This window comes from Aquarana catesbeiana, linkage group LG03 (assembly GCF_042186555.1).
Source record: "Aquarana catesbeiana isolate 2022-GZ linkage group LG03, ASM4218655v1, whole genome shotgun sequence".
In the NCBI taxonomy this organism is placed as follows: domain Eukaryota; kingdom Metazoa; phylum Chordata; class Amphibia; order Anura; family Ranidae; genus Aquarana; species Aquarana catesbeiana.
The window spans coordinates 171,133,914-171,150,733 of NC_133326.1; the positions used below are offsets into that span (position 1 = coordinate 171,133,914).

Consider the following 16,820-nt stretch of genomic DNA (forward strand, 5'->3'; position numbering starts at 1 on the left):
AGCCACAGGAGGGAGTGGCTGAGGTACAAAGGGGACTGATAGACCTTCATTTCCTCCCAAAGTCCCAGATGGAGGCATGCGTATGAGGGAGCCCAAGGCGCCCCCATACTGGTGCCTCTAATCTGCTGATAGTAATGACCAAGAAATTGGAAGAAATTGTTATTAAGCATGAATTCAAGAAGTTCCCCAATAAACTCATTTTGAGCACCCTGTTGAGGATGGTGAAAGTCCAAAAAATGCATTGTAGCCTCAATACCACAGTGGTGTGGTATCGACGTATACAAGCTCTCCACGTCGATGCCCACCAAAAGGGCCTCTGGGGGTATGACAAAATGTCGTAATCTAACCAGAACGTCTCTGCTGTCACGGACAAAAGAAGGAAGTAGATTAACCATATGTTTAATCATAGAATCTATGTATTTGCCTGTTTTTTCTAAGGGGCCCTTTATGGCTGAGACGATTGGCCTGCCAGGGGGACATGTGAGGGATTTATGGAGTTTGGGTATTATATAAAAGGTAGGGATTGTAAATTCATCTACCCTAAGGAAAGAAAATTCCCTTTTCGTTAGAAGGCCCGCCTCCATCCCCAGTTTGAGTTTTTTGTTCAGTGTCTCAACAAGAGTGGGAAAAGGGGAACTGGTAAGTCTCTGATAAGTGGAGGCATCACCAAGAAGTCTTAAAGATTCATCCTCATACATTTTTTCACTTAAAAGTACCACGTTTCCCCCTTTGTCGCTCTTCTTAATCACTAGGTTTGGTGCATTTTGCAACTCAGATAGAGCTTTTCTTTCCTTGTTTGTGAGGTTGTTAGGACCGATCCATTTCCAATTGATCTTCATAAGGTCAGATTTGACTTGATCTAAGAAGAGCTGTAACCACTTGTGCTTAGATAGTGGGGGCATCTTGGTAGATCTAATTCTTAGATCAGAAGGTCTCCTCAAAGTATGGCATAAGTTTTCATCTACCTCGCTATCACAGTTCTCATCCAACAAAGACATTAGGCATTCAATGGCCTCCTTATCATCTTTATCTAGTGAGGACTCCGAGGTGAGAGAATCATTTTCTCGTTTTGCATGCCATAACTTGAAAAGAACCTTCCTCAAAAATAAACTAACATCCTTAAAAACCTCAAACTCATTCATGGATGATGTAGGGGAAAACGAGAGACCTTTTTTGAGTAGATTAATATGGGTTTCTGTGAGGTGAAAATCTGACAGGTTTACAACGTTGAGATCCATCGGAACACAGTCCGAGACATTCAACGTCTTCTCTGGTTTCTTAGTCTCCCACTCGTTCGACTCTGTACACTGTCCCTCTCCTTTCCTTTTCTTTCTGTTTTTCCTTTGTCTCCTCCGTTTTCTTGTTTTTTGTCTATTTTTCGTTTCTGAGTCTCTGGGGGTGTCTTCCCTTCTAAATGTTCTAAAAAAGAGACTGTCTTTTGAGCAGTATCCTTGTCAAACTCACTGTCAGATGAGGAGCTGTTCCCTGTTTTAGACTGGCGTTGTCGCTGTCTGGTGTTTCTAGAAAGTGATCTACCTCTTTTTTGGTTTGTGGGATCAAAAATATCACCACTCTCCCAATCAGCTAGGTTCTGTTTGAACTTTTCTTGTTTGCTGTATTTTAGACTTTTTTGAATCCTTTCTATCTCCTTTTTTATATACTCATTATTTTTGTCAAATTCAGGATCATGTTTAAAGGGTTCTAGTGCTTTGGAGCTTGCGTCAAGTTCCACGCGTATCTCCTCCAGCTGGGCTTCCTCCTCATCAACAATGAGTTTTAGCAAAGATAAACCTCTATTTAGGCATTCAGTTTTCCAAGCTGATAAGAATCTAGGGGTATGTAGGTGTTCCGCAGGTATAACTCTCTCACGTAAACCCCTAGGGATAATCCCCTTAGAAATATGGGATTTCAATGAAGAAATATCCCATTTGCGGTTAAGGAATTTAATTACAAGTTTTTTGTGATGTTTAAAAAGTTTCCTAATTGGTTCTCTCTCTATATCGCAACTTTCCACACCAACATCAAAGGCAGTATCAATCTCTATGTCCAGATCATGGTTAATCATATAAGCCATATATGCGAGGTAAGAGTCAAATGAAATCTACCCTAGAGACAGCCCAGTATGGCTTAGTTGAGCCAATAATTTATAAATTGTACTACTATTTAGTAGTGTGTGGTGGGGGGATCTACAAGGGCTAGGAAGAGGGAAAAAATCCCAAGAAGGAATTCCTGTGAGGAAAAAATGATTTTAGCCCGGATCAACCTCCAGAATTAAATTAGTTAATTGGGTGTAGGCAGATATTCATCCAATGTAATAATGGGTGCAGTTTGGGTCGCCTTATAAGGCATACAAAAAAATAACAAGGAAAAAGAGATTCCCCAAAGAAAGGCTAAAACCCAAACACAATCTGTCAAAAAGCAATATATTTATTAAGCTATAAACACCACACAAAGAATACAAAAATAGGCAATTATGGGCAAATCAGGGAGGATATCAATTGACTAATTAAAATTGATAACGTTATCATTAAAAACAACGGAGCCGCGGCCAAACATACCCCATACACACACCAATCACAGCAACAGATTCTAACTAGATCAGCTAGAAAATGGATAATGTAAGACCTCAGATAAGTCCAAGTACAGGCGGTGTGGCGGTGTGGGGGTGGGGTGGATGAATGTGGATTAATTTGGTAATGTTGCAGGGAGGTTCAGTGATTTGAACACAATTGAAAATTTAGTGCCAGACCGGGAGCTGAACAGTGGTATATACAGACTGACCACAGTGACCGGTAAAACCTATTAATGGCAGTGATAACTCAGGACTTTCAAGCAAAACAGTTCATCCGGACAGCAGGTGATAGGGGGAGCATGTACGGTAAGGCTGCACTGATATCATAAATTGGAGTAATACATCTCTCACCAGGTAAGTCAGCAGCTCACAGAATCGCAGGCTCTACCCCGAGTAGTCACTTGTAGACAAAGACTATTGCGTTTGCTTGTGCCGTCAGGTGGAGAAAGTCCCGCTGTGTTAGTGCCTTGTATCAGATGGTATAGGTCGGTCGTCAGCTGTTGGTTCCCGGCAGAGCATTCAAACACCCTGTGTTCGCGGCTCCGAGATGACGTGCTGACGTCACGTGCTGACGCGTTTCACCAGCCAATCACCGCTGGTTTCCTCAGAGCAAAGGAGGGGTCCGTGGGCGAAGGTTAAATAGACTAACCAATATAGGGTGTAATTACATCAGATGTCCACCAGATGTCGCACACAGTCACCACTCATCACAGACATTTCAGCAAGAGCAAAAACCTCGCAAATGGCTTCACAAACATGACTGCTATCACTTGCACATTAAACTATGATATAACGTGATACAAGAGAGCCTTTGATGGTGGTGGGTATGTACATTTACATGGAGACCAAGTGAAGCGAATTTTTTTTTTAGTATAGCCGGCACCAACAGACTTCATAAACTGATTCGCAAGACCAGTGATGTTGTTGGATTGGAGTCTTTAATAACCGTATTGGAAAGGAGAATATTGTCCAAGGTATGTTCAATATTGGACAACTCCTCCCACCCACTCCATAATATGCTGGTCAGTCTGAGGAGTACCTTCAGTGATAGAATGTTAGAACCACAATGCATCACAGCGTGACACAGGAAATGATTTTTGCCTGTGGTCTTCAAATGATATAATTTATAAAGATATAATATCTTCTCTGTGAGTGCTGGATTTAATCTGGTTTATGATTCAGATTTTTATGTAGGTTTTATATTAGGTTTGTGTAATGATTTTTGGGTAATGTTAGAGAAAGTGGTGTAATTTGCATGTTGGTTGTTTGATTTTCTGTTATTTTTTCAATCAGTATTAGGGTCCTTTCACACTGGGGCGGTTTGCAGGCGCTATTGCGCTAATAATAGCGCCTGCAAACCAACCCGAAAGTGCCGCTGCTTTAATTCCAGTGTGAAAGCCCCGAGGGCTTTCACACTGGAGCGGTGCGCTAGCAGGACCGGAAAAAAAGTCCTGCTAAGCAGCATCTTCGGAGCGGTGAATGAGCGGAGTGTATACTGCTCTTTCACCGCTCCTGCCCATTGTAATCAATGGGACTGCGCGGCTATACCGCAAGCAAAGCGCCTCTGCAGAGGCGATTTGCGGTGGTTTTAACCCTTTCTCGGCCACTAGCAGGGGGGTAAAACCGCCCCCGCTAGCGGCCGAGTACCGACGGTAAAGCGCCGTTTACCATAGCGGCGCTTTACCGCCGACAACGCCTCCGCCACAGTGTGAAAGGGCCCTTATTCTATGTAGTATTTTAATAGGATGATGTAATTGATTGCAGTATAGTATTAATTTAGTTTTATGTGGTATTATTTGCTGTTCTTAGTAATTGTATTGTTGTGCCTTGTTATTGTGATCTTTGTATTGTCTTGTTGAATGTAATTGTATTCTAGTAATTTCTCCTTTGGGATTAATAAAGTATAAAAACAAAGTATCTGAATCTTTAAAATAAGATAATCTGTTAAGGTGTCCTAAGGTCATATTGGTGTTGATTATTTAAAGCGGGGTTCCACCCAAATTTTGAACAATATCTGTATGTATTCTCTTCCTTGCCTAGATGCTGACATGCCGTTTAAAAAAATTTAAATCACCGTAATTACCTTTTATTTTTCTATTCTTCTTTGCACTTCCTGGTTCTCCTCCCGTGGGAGTAGGCGTGTTTCTAGCCTCTCCCAGACTCCTGGGAGCTAGTCTCAGGCTTCCCAGGATGCCACTGAGCATGTGCGGGAATGAGCAGTGAATGCTGGGAGCACAGCATTCACCACATCCAGGAAATAAATGCTTGTGGGCTTCAAATGCCCACAATGAAGATGGAAACCGCCTGCAGTGAATAATATAAGTTATTCTTTCCGACAAAATCTGACACAGGCGGACATATTACACACAATATGTGAGTATGTAATGCTGAGAAGAAAAGTTTGTGAATTAACTCAAAAAAAAAAAAAAAACGATAGATAGGTGGACCCCCGCTTTAAAGGAGTACAAGTTGTTCACTTGGCAAAGTGAATTTTCACTTTGGTTAGTGAATGAGGTGGGTTTGTGCAGACTTCAGTCATCCAAAAATGTGCATGCAAAAATCCTGAGTTTTAATTTTCCTTGCAAGTGATTGGGTGTTCTATGTAAAGTTAACTTTTACCACATTCTGTAAGCTAAGTTTCATGCAAAGTGAACATGTACTAACCCCTTAGTAAATCAATCCCATTATTTTTTTAACACATTTCAAATGTTTTCTTTATTGATTGCAGCAATGTATTGGTGTACAAATTAGGAGGTACGTCATTATCTGTCACAGTGATTGAAGTTAACAGCGGAATATATCGAGTTCTAGCAACAAAGACTTATGACAACATTGGAGGAGTATGTTTCACAGAAGTTCTAGCTCAATATCTGGCATCTGAATTTCAGAGGTATGGCATGTTAAAATCCCATTTGTAAGGGCAACATTAAAAAATATATCTTACTCACAAACAGCAAGATTGAAGTTTTTGTATTACCACTTAAAGACCACCCCATAGTAATTTCCCAATTTAACAATTTTCCCAATTTCACTTTTGGGATTAATAAAGTACCGTATTTATCGGCGTATAACACGCACTTTTTTCCCCTTAAAATAAGGGGAAAATCGTGGGTGCGTGTTATACGCCGATCCCCGCTATTTTGTGATGTGTCGGAGCGATCGCCGCCGACATTCACATAGCTTGTATTTTTAAAGATGGCGCCGCGGAGTTCGGAGGGACTCGGGGGCGCTCGTTCAGCTGAACGAGCGCCGCCGAGGACACAGTGACTGGGCGGAGCCGAGATACACATATCCGAGGGTTTTTGGCTTTTCTCGGCGCCGTTCACAGTCACGCCCAGTCCCGCCATTGGACCTGTGTTATGTCAATCATAGGGACTGGGTGTGACTGTGAACGGCGCCGAGAACCCTCGGATATGTGTATCTCGGCTCCGCCCAGTCACTATGTCCTCGGCGGCGCTCGTTCAGCTGAACGAGCGCCCCCGAGTCCCTCCGAACTCCGCGGCGCCATGTTTAAAAGTACAAACTAAACGTTTGTATGTCGGCGGCGACAAGGCTGCACTGGGGCAAAGCTGCACTGGGGACAAGGCTGCACTGGGGACAAGGCTGCACTGGGGACAAGGCTGCACTGGGGACAAGGCTGCACTGGGGACAAGGCTGCACTGGGGACAAGGCTGCACTGGGGCCAAGGCTGCACTGGGGCCAAGGCTGCACTGGGGCAAAGCTGCACTGACAAGGCTGCACTGGACACTGGGGAAAGGCTGCAGATGAACACTGATGAGGCTGCATTGATGGGCATTTAAATGTAAGTTTTTTTTCCTTAAACTTCCCTCCTAAAAGTTTTTTTCCTTAAAATTCCCTCCTAAACTTGGGGTGCGTGTTATACGCCGGCGCGTGTTATACGCCGATAAATACGGTATTCTGTATAGCAGTTTTACTGCTACAGGGTGGCTCTCCTGTGCAGAATCACATATATATATATATATATATATATATATATATATATATATATATATATATATATATATATATATATATATATATATATATATATATATATATATATATATATATATATTTTATATGTGATCCTGCACTTCCAAATGCAGGGGGCCTGCGCACGCTGCTGGCGGGCCGCTTCAGCTGTGATTATTCACAACAGAAGCCAATCTGTGGGTTTCAGGCTCAGGATGTGTGCCGGCACCCGCCAATCGTGAACAAGGCAGATATCCGTTCTGACGGAGGAAGGGATGGATTTTGTGTTCCTGCAAAGCAAGGAACACAATCCATCTCTTCCCCTAGTAAAAGCACGTAACACACTACATGAAAACTCTGGGCACACAGTACATGAAAACATTAGGCACACAGGTAATCCTTTGATCACCCTAGATGTTTAACCCCTTCCCAGCCAGTGTTGTCAGTACAGTGACAGTGTAGATTTTTAGCACTGATCACTTCAATAGTGTCAGTGTCCAGTTGTCCACCGCAATATTGCTGTCCCACTATAAGTCGCTGATTGCCGCCATTACTAGTATAAAAAAAAATCCCTAAATATATCCCATAGTGTGTAGACACTATAATGTTCATGTAAACCAATCAATATATGCTTATTGGTATTTTATTTTACCAAAAACATGTAGCAGAATACACATTGGCCTAAATTTTTATGTAGAATTTTTTTTTTTATTAGGTTATAGAACAGAAAGTAAAAAATATTGTTTTTCTTTCAAAATTGGTGTTTTTTTTTTTTTTTTTTTTGCTCTATATACAAAAAAACTCAGTGGTGATCAAATACCACCAAAAGTAAGCTCTATTTGTGGGACAAAAAACTGACACAAATTTCATTTATGCACAGCGTTGCATGACCGCGCAATTGTCAGTTAAAGTAACGCAGTGCTGTATTGCAAAAAATGGCCTGGTCATGAAGGGGGTAAATCTTCCAGAGGTCAAGTGGTTAAGTTCACATGAGTTAGAGCCACCTTCAGCCTTCTACCTTGCATAGTTAAGTTTCAAAGACTTTGGCACAGATGCAGTGTTTCCTGATTAGTATGGAAAGCATGACATCCATGAAAGTATTAGACCCCTTTCACACTGAGCCGCCTATAGCGTCGGCGGTAAAACGCCGCTATTTTTAGCGGCGTTTTACCGTCTGATTTGCGGCGCATTTCGGCCGTTAGCGGGGCGCTTTTAACCACCACTAGCGGCCGAGAAAGGGTTAAAACCGCCTGTAATGCGCCGCAATAGCGGCGTTTTGCCGGCGGTATCCCAGCGCTGCCCCATTAATTTCAGTGGGGAGCAGCGGTGGAGGAGCGGTAAACACACCGCTCCAAAGAAGCTGCTGGCAGGACTTTTCCTGACGTCCTGCCAGCGCACCGCTCCGGTGTGAAAGCCCTCGGGCATTCACACTGGAAACAATGGAGCAGCTGTTTGAGGGCGGATTGCAGGCTCTATTTTTAACGCTATAGCGCCTGCAAAACGCCCTCGGTGTGAAAGGGGTCTTAGGAGGAAATTTTACAAAAAAGCCCAGCAAATTTCCAGAATCCTAGCACTAGTGAAGTCAGACGTGTGCTTGAAGCAATGATGCCGGAAGGAACATACTTACAAAGTGGAGTAATGAAAAATTAGGATGTTTATTTTTTTTTATTTTCTCCAGGTACAGTGACGGCTGGTGAAATTTTAGGAGGGGGGGGGGCGCCAGACCCCGCCCTTTTTGACCACGCCCACTTCCCATAAGCCCCACCCCTTATATTATCCACCCACTCCGTCCCCTGTATTCCACTTGCTTCCACCCATGGTGTCAGGAGTATACAGCTCAGCCTTATAGGACATAGGATACAGCTCAGCCTCACAGGTCAGGGTATATAGCTCAACATTACAGATCAGGGTATACAATCCCTGGAGTCTTTATGATTGTTCGGAGGCTGGGCGCGATGTTATGAGGTCACGCCCGGCCTCTGCATTTGAAAAAATGCCACCACCTCGTCTGGGAAGTCAAGATTTTTTTTTTTTTTTTCTTTTTTGTTTTTGTTTTTTTATTTCAGGCTCTCCAGCCTAGAGATGAGATGTGGGGACTTATTGATCCCTTATCTCTCTGTAAAGAGGACCTGTCATGCCATATTCCTATTACAAGGGATGTTTACATTCCTTGTAATAGGAATGAAAGTGATTATAATAAAAAAAAAAAAAATGTAAAAAGAAAACATCAAACTAGAAAAATTTAAAGTAAAATTAACTATAAAAAAAAAATTTAAAAATGTAAAGCGCCCCTGTCCCCGCGTGCTCGCTCACAGTGAGTGAGTGACTTCAGTGAGAAGTCAGAAAGATGAGGTCTATTTGAAAGACTTGGACTTGTGAATAGTGGTATTAAGGCTTGGTTCACACTGCAGCGATGCGTGAACCCTGCAAATCCACTGCGAGTTCCCGCATCGCATGTCTCCCGGTGGCAGGTCACACTGCCCTATAGGAACTGCTGGGAGTGTCAATTGAAAGTTAATGACATCCCCAAATAAGTTCGCATATCGCAGTGCGAACTGCAAATTCGAACGGGAATTGGATCGCATGGGTGTGAACACCCATGCAATCCGATTCTGCTGCAGACCAAAAAAAGGGTCCTGTGCGAGTTTGGTCCGAATGCGATGCAAATTCAGCTGTCTGTATGGCTGAAATCGCATCGCACAGAGATGGCATGTGATTTGCACTGCAGTGTGATGCGAATCACATCTGATGTTGGACATCGCACCAGTGGGAACCGTCCCCCTTAGTAATAACTGAAAAAGCGGGTTTCTTGAGCTTGCAAAGTATTGTCGGTCTGCTAAGGCCCCTACACTTTGCAACGTGATACTAAAATCCTTTTTTTTTTTTTTTTTTTTTTTTTTTTTGTAGTATGCTTTAGTTATATATTTGCAGATATAGCTTATCCTTTCTTCTATTTTCACTTATTTTGTAAAACTCATGTCTTTTTTTTTTTTTTTTTTTTTGTATAGGTCATACAAACATGATATTAAAGGAAATGCTCGAGCAATGATGAAGCTTATGAACAATGCTGATGCAGCTAAACACTCCCTATCGACTTTAGGAAGTGCCAATTGTTTTGTGGATTCATTATATGATGGCATTGACTTTGATTGCAATGTTTCCAGGTAAGAGTACATTTTCCTAACCTATATAGTCTGTCATAGGGTTCTTTATATTTATGAGAATATTTTCATTTGTACTTTTGGAAATAGGAAATGTATTGGTGAAAAATGTCATTTGCAAAGTTATTGATGTTGGTAGTTGTGGGTACTGAAAGATGTCAGCACTCTTATTAGAACAGGTATGGCTAGTTTTAAAGCACATCACTGTAAGGTATGAACTGGCAATTTATTTGCTGCAAGCCAGCCTAAGACCGAGATCTCCTTTCAGCTCTGGAGAATGCTGCCCACCTGCAGTCACTGCAAATAACACTATAAAGGAATATAAATACTGTGCTAACACTGTACAGGTTGACCTGTGTTGATTATAGCAGTGTAAAATCAAAGCATTCTGAGTGGACAAGGTGGAGAGTGTGACCTCTCCACCTTGTAGAATCAGAGGACATTTAGGACTAATTTAGAAAATGCACAGCATTCTCTGAACAGTGGACCGTGCTGAGTGGCCAACCTCCATTGTTCAGATTGCAGCAGGTCAGCTGCTTAGCATAGAACTCAGAAGCTGGTGGGGGTCATTGGAGAAGTGGTGTCTACTTCAATGATTTCCAGCTTCAAAAGGCATTGGGCCGGGGTATGGTAATTGGTACATACATAGTTGGTCCTAGCTGGAATGTAAAAATATACCATACCTGGATATCCTGGAATGTTTGCCCAAAAAGGTTTGATATAGGTAGAGATACTCTGTATATGTATAGTTTTGCAGCATATTGGCTGCCTAGTACATTTTTAGAAAGCTAAGTTCCAAAATAACTATTTTATCCAGTGGTATATTGCTTAAAATGTAATTTTTTTGTGCCATGTTTGAACAGAGTTCACTAGATGTGAATATACAGTATTCGCATTTGCTTAAGGATTGTGATGACATCATGAACTACAACATCTGTTCATTATTCACAATAGGTACAAACAAGGAAAAATCCATCTTGCGTAGAGGTTCCCTATATCTGTAATTTGGTCATTATTTTTTATTTAAAGTGTTTGGTAACCCCCACTTCTATAAAAAGCTCCCATACCCTCTGTAATATTACAATAAGTGCCTGTGTTATACAAAAAATATGCTGATCTGTACCTATATTACAGTGTCTCCCAGTGATTAGGTGACTCCTCGGCTCTCTCCTTGGGGGAGGAGAGAGCCGAGGAGTTATGTGATCGCCCGGAGCTGCTGTGTTATAGGTACAGATAAGCATATTTTTTTATATAATACAGGCACAGGGGCACTTATTGTAATATTACAGAGGGGATGGGAGCTTTTTATATTCATTATGAGAGCAGCAGCAGGGGGCTGGCGCTGCTCTCATAATGAATAGCATTGGGCAGGAGCTGACACGAGCAGACAGGCAGGGAGGGAAGACAGAGCAGGCTTGCGGATGATACAGGCACCTAAACTGACCAGCTTACGGGGGGGGGGGGGGGGGCATAGCCAGGCAAGATCATCCAGGTTTTTTAGGCGTTACAGGGGCCAAATTACACAGCACAAGCACTGTGCTGTATAACATGCGTTAACTACTTCCTGCCCGGCCTATAGCAAAATGACGGCCGGGCGGTGGTTTCAGTTATCCTGACTGGATGCCATATGATGTCCAGCAAGATAAGCCGTGTTACGCGCCCATCTGACAGACGTGAGTAGAGGAGAGCTGATCAGTGGCTCTCCTGACAGGGGGGGTCTGCGCTGATTGTTAGCGCAGCACCCCCGCCCCCCCCCCCCCCCCGCCTGCCTGCCAGATAATTCCTCATCAGTGATGCCCAGCAGTGCCACCTATCAGTGCCCATCCATAAGGTACCCATCAGTGCCGCCTATCAATGTCTATCAGTGGTGCATGCCAGTGCCACCTCATTGGCGCCACTTCATCAGTGCCCATCAGTGAAGAAGAAAACCTTACTTATTTACAACATGTTATAACAGAAACAAACTTTTTTTTTTCTAAATTTTTCTTTTTTATTTGTTGTGCAAAAAATAAAAAACCTCAGCAGTGATCAAATACCACCAAAAGAAAGCTCTATTTGTGGAACAAAATAATAAAAAATTTGTTTGGGTACAGTGTAGCATGACCGCGCAATTGTCATTCAAAGTGCGACAGCACTGAAAGCTGAAAATTGGCTTGAGCATGAAGGGGGCGAAAGTGCCTGGTATTGAAGTGGTTACAGTAACAGGATCTGTTTTTGTTTTTGTTTTTTTTGGTTAACAAATGCTTTATCATTGGAAAAGGAAACTATGCTTTTATACACAATTTCCTGACAGCTTGTTTTTACTGCCCTTTTATTTCAGGGCTCGCTTCGAGCTCATCTGTTTCTTCTCTGTTCAGTCAGTGCATGGACCCAATCAAAAGGCTTTTGGAAGAGGTTGAATTTAAAGCTACTGATGTGAATCAGGTGTGAATTCCATTTATTTTATTCAGTTCGATTGCATTCTCTCTCATTTAGATTAAGGCCTCATTCATAGCATACATGCAGAAAAACTGATGTAAAAAAAGGCACAGATTTCATTCACAGAGACATGAGTTTACATCAGTTTTCATGCACGTTCAGCAAGTTTCTATTACGATGCAAACTGACATCAGTTTTTCCCCATGCGCTTTTTTTTTTTTTCTATACAGACACATCCCATCCTGTATCATCACCGCCTCATCAGAGACCCCCTCATAAGTGCCCCCTCATCATTTCCCTCTTCATCATAGACTTCTCATCAGAGCCCCCTCATCAGAAAATCCTTATAGGGGACCCGCACCATCAGTGAGTCCCTCATCTGTCCTCAGCAATCAGTATCGCCCTCGTCTGTCCCCAGCAATCAGTATCGCCCTCGTCTGTCCCCAGCAATCAGTATCGCCCTCGTCTGTCCCCAGCAATCAGTATCGCCCTCGTCTGTCCCCCAGCAATCAGTATCGCCCTCGTCTGTCCCCCAGCAATCAGTATCGCCCTCGTCTGTCCCCAGCAATCAGTATCGCCCTCGTCTGTCCCCAGCAATCAGTATCGCCCTCGTCTGTCCCCAGCAATCAGTATCGCCCTCGTCTGTCCCCAGCAATCAGTATCGCCCTCGTCTGTCCCCAGCAATCAGTATCGCCCTCGTCTGTCCCCAGCAATCAGTATCGCCCCTCGTCTGTCCCCAGCAATCAGTATCGCCCCTCGTCTGTCCCCAGCAATCAGTATCGCCCTCGTCTGTCCCCAGCAATCAGTATCGCCCTCGTCTGTCCCCAGCAATCAGTATCGCCCTCGTCTGTCCCCAGCAATCAGTATCGCCCTCGTCTGTCCCCAGCAATCAGTATCGCCCTCGTCTGTCCCCAGCAATCAGTATCGCCCTCGTCTGTCCCCAGCAATCAGTATCGCCCTCGTCTGTCCCCAGCAATCAGTATCGCCCTCGTCTGTCCCCAGCAATCAGTATCGCCCTCGTCTGTCCCCAGCAATCAGTATCGCCCTCGTCTGTCCCCAGCAATCAGTATCGCCCTCGTCTGTCCCCAGCAATCAGTATCGCCCTCGTCTGTCCCCAGCAATCAGTATCGCCCTCGTCTGTCCCCAGCAATCAGTATCGCCCTCGTCTGTCCCCAGCAATCAGTATCGCCCTCGTCTGTCCCCAGCAATCAGTATCGCCCTCGTCTGTCCCCAGCAATCAGTATCGCCCTCGTCTGTCCCCAGCAATCAGTATCGCCCTCGTCTGTCCCCAGCAATCAGTATCGCCCTCGTCTGTCCCCCAGCAATCAGTATCGCCCTCGTCTGTCCCCAGCAATCAGTATCGCCCTCGTCTGTCCCCAGCAAACAGTATCGCCCTCGTCTGTCTCCCAGCAATCAGTGGGCCCCCCTCATTTGTCCCCTGCCGTCAGTGCCCTCATCTGTTCTCCGCTGTCGGGTGCCCTCTCATCTGTTCTCCGCTGTCGGTGCCCTCTCATCTGTTCTCCGCTGTCGGTGCCCTCTCATCTGTTCTCTGCCATCAGTGTCCTCTCATCTTTCCTCTGCCATCAATGCTCAGCACCCCCTCCACCATCACAGACAGGAGGGAACGTAGGCAGACAATACAGACATAGAGCACCTCTCTGCTTTCCCTCCCACTTCTTGTCACACAGGCTCAGTGCAGAGCAGTGCCGTCAGTTTTGTCCGAGTTCCAGTGCGGAGCTGTGAGGAAATCTGCAGACATGCTGCATAATCCCGCACAGCTTTGCACCGGACATAACACCTGTGTTTTTTGTGTGAACCAGACTCATAGAAGCAATTGTTTTTTGTGTGTCTTGTAGAGACCTGCGGATTTCATGTGCAGAAAAACACCGGTCTCTGCAGATGGTGTGAACGAGCTCCTAATGAATTTAAACCTTTTCATCTCCCTCCAAGTTAAATTATAAATTTATTTTAACTGCAAGGATATTTGATACTGTATCTTGTAAGAAATAAAAATCTTTATTTACTTAGACCATACTAGGGGTCTGCACATAGATTCAAGAAGTTCACAGAATTCCCTTTGAACCTGGAGATCTAGGGCACCTAAAGTAATTATAAAGGCAATTTAAAAAAATGCAATGGTTTGCACAGAGCAGCCCTGATCCTCGGGTTCCCCAATGGCGCTTCAGCCCCCCCCCCCCACCCCCCCCCCCCCTCCAAGTGCTCCCAAAGCAAGCTGCTTGCTCTGCAGGCACTCTTACATCTCACTCCCGAGCCAGCACACAGAGCACGACTTGTCCCCACTCCCTCCTCACTGGCTGTCATTGACAGCAGCAGAAGCCAATGGCTCCCACTGGTGCCTCTCTGTCCAGTGAGGAGAGAGACACTGCTCTTGTGCACATTGCTGGGTCGAGATTATTATTATTATTATTATTATTATTATACAGTATTTATATAGCACCAACAGTTTACGTAGCGCTTTACAACTTGAGGTATGGGGCTTAGGTAAGTATTTGGGGGGGGGGGGGGCTGAGGGCAGAGCTGCATGGAGAAGGGTTTTTTTCCTAATGCATAGAATGCATTAAAGCAGAGTTACACTTGTTTTTCAGTTTATTAAAAGTCAGCAGCTACAAAAAGTGTAACTGCTGACTTTTAATAAACGGACACTAACCTGTCCCACGATGCGGCCGCCTGAGGCCTCGCTTCTCTCCCCCTCCACGGCACAATCAGAGTAACTGTGGGCACCCGGCTGTGACAGCTTGCGGCTTCACGGCTGGGCACGCACTGCGCATGCGCTCTCCTAGTGGCCAGGCAATTTTCTGGGACCTGTGACATGTCCCAGAAGATTGCAGAGAGGGAGGGGCCGCCTAGGGGGGAGAGGAGTCGCCTAGGTGGCCGGAAGAAGGAAGTCGGACAGGAAGTATTTGGTTTGTATAATTTTGTGTACTGGCTGTTTTTGCTGTAAATTAATTTCACATTCTTGAGGCCCTAATTCTACAGTTCTGCATGACTCTTTAATATGATCTTCTAGTTCAGTGTTTCTCAATTTCAGTCCTCAAGGCACCCTAACAGGTCATGCTTTCAGGCTTTCCTTTATTTTGCACAGGTGATTTGATCAGTTTCACTGCCTTAGTAATTCCCACAGCCATTTCATCTGAGAGAAATCCTGAAAACATGACCTGTTGGGGGTGCCTTGAGGACTGGAGTTGAGAAACACTGTTCTAGTTTACCTATGTTGGATGAAGCCCCGCTGCTTATACTTCTTCCATTCACTGCCATAGAGGGTGGCAATCAAGTGAACCTGTAGAGCATTGCATTTTTACCTATTTACTCTAGATTTCCTTGTTCTTTTAGGTAGTACTATGTGGAGGATCTGCTCGCATGCCAAATTGCAACAATTAATTAAGGACTATTTCCAGAGGTGGAACTGTTAAACAGCATACCTCCTGATGAGGTCATTCCATTGGAGCTGCCATTGAAGCTGGAATTCTAGTTGGAAAAGACGATCTATCTACAGATCTGGACTCCATTACCATTGAGTGCTCTGCCAGCGATATACTAGTGAAGGTTGGTTTTGCTGCTGCACTTGCAGCAAAAGAATGGAGTTCTTTATTGACTCAAACTGGTTTGCCTTGTAGCAGGAATGCATCTCCTGCAAAAATTCTGCATGGTGCTGTAATACTCATTTCCTTCTCGTACATCACGGGACACAGAGCCTCAGTAATAACTGATGGGTTATATAGGTATCACTAGGTGATTGGACACTGGCACACCCTATATAATCCCTCCCCTTACAGGGATACCTCAGTTTTTTCGCTAGTGTCTTAGGTAGAGGTCGACCGATATTGGTTTTTCTCTGGCCGATGCCGATATTTAGAAATCGCGGTGGCCGTTGGCCGATATGTGATGCCAATTTTTTTGGGGCCGATATATTAGACCGATTTTTTTTTTTTTTTTCCCCTTCATCTCATAAAATCTAATAGTTAGACCCCTTTCACACTGGGGCGTTTTTCAGGCGCTTTTGGGCTAAAAATAGCACCTGTAAAGTGCCTGTAAAACGGCTCCCCTGCAGTCTCAGTGTGATATCCCGAGTGCTTTCACACTAAAGCGATGCGCTGGCAGGATGTTAAAAAAAAGTCCTGCAAGCAGCATCTTTGGAGTGGTGTATACCGCTCCTCCACCACTCCTGCCCATTGAAATGAATGCACGCCGCTGCCGAAGCGGCGATTCAGGGGCGCATTTAACCCCTTCCTCGGCTGCTAGCTGGGTTATAAGTGCCCTGCTAGCAGTTGAATAGCGCCGCTAAAATGACGGTAAAGCGCCGCTAAAACCAGCAGCGTTTTACCGTCAACGTATGCCTGCTCCAGTGTGAAAGCAATCTTAAGTGATACAGAAAATTTTTTACATTTAAACATTTATTTAAACAAAACAAACCTCCAATCAGTTCACTTGTATGTAGATTTTAGATTAAAAAAAAATTTAAAAAAACTATATCTTAAATATTAAATACACAAAAACCAGGTAATCAAATTTTTGGATGAAAAAAAAAAATGGGCTAACTTTACTGCTTAGTTTTTTTTTTAATTTATTAGTGTATTTTTGAAAAAATATTGCGTTTGAAAGACCGCTGCGCAAATACCGTGTGACATAAAATATTGCAACAACTGCTATTTCAACTGCTATTTCATTCCCTAGGGTCT

The 16,820-nt window shown here is 44.0% G+C and overlaps 1 protein-coding gene across 1 annotated transcript in view; it reads left to right on the plus strand.

Annotated features, from left to right (window-relative positions):
- The window catches only part of HSPA14 (heat shock protein family A (Hsp70) member 14), a 50,018-nt gene that overhangs the window by 18,924 nt on the left and 14,274 nt on the right, over positions 1 to 16,820 (plus strand). Inside the window, 7 exon segments of the mRNA XM_073619525.1 lie at positions 5,301 to 5,462; positions 9,553 to 9,708; positions 12,026 to 12,047; positions 12,049 to 12,129; positions 15,475 to 15,527; positions 15,529 to 15,581; positions 15,584 to 15,687. Of these exon segments, the coding sequence (XP_073475626.1) occupies positions 5,301 to 5,462; positions 9,553 to 9,708; positions 12,026 to 12,047; positions 12,049 to 12,129; positions 15,475 to 15,527; positions 15,529 to 15,581; positions 15,584 to 15,687 (631 nt within the window).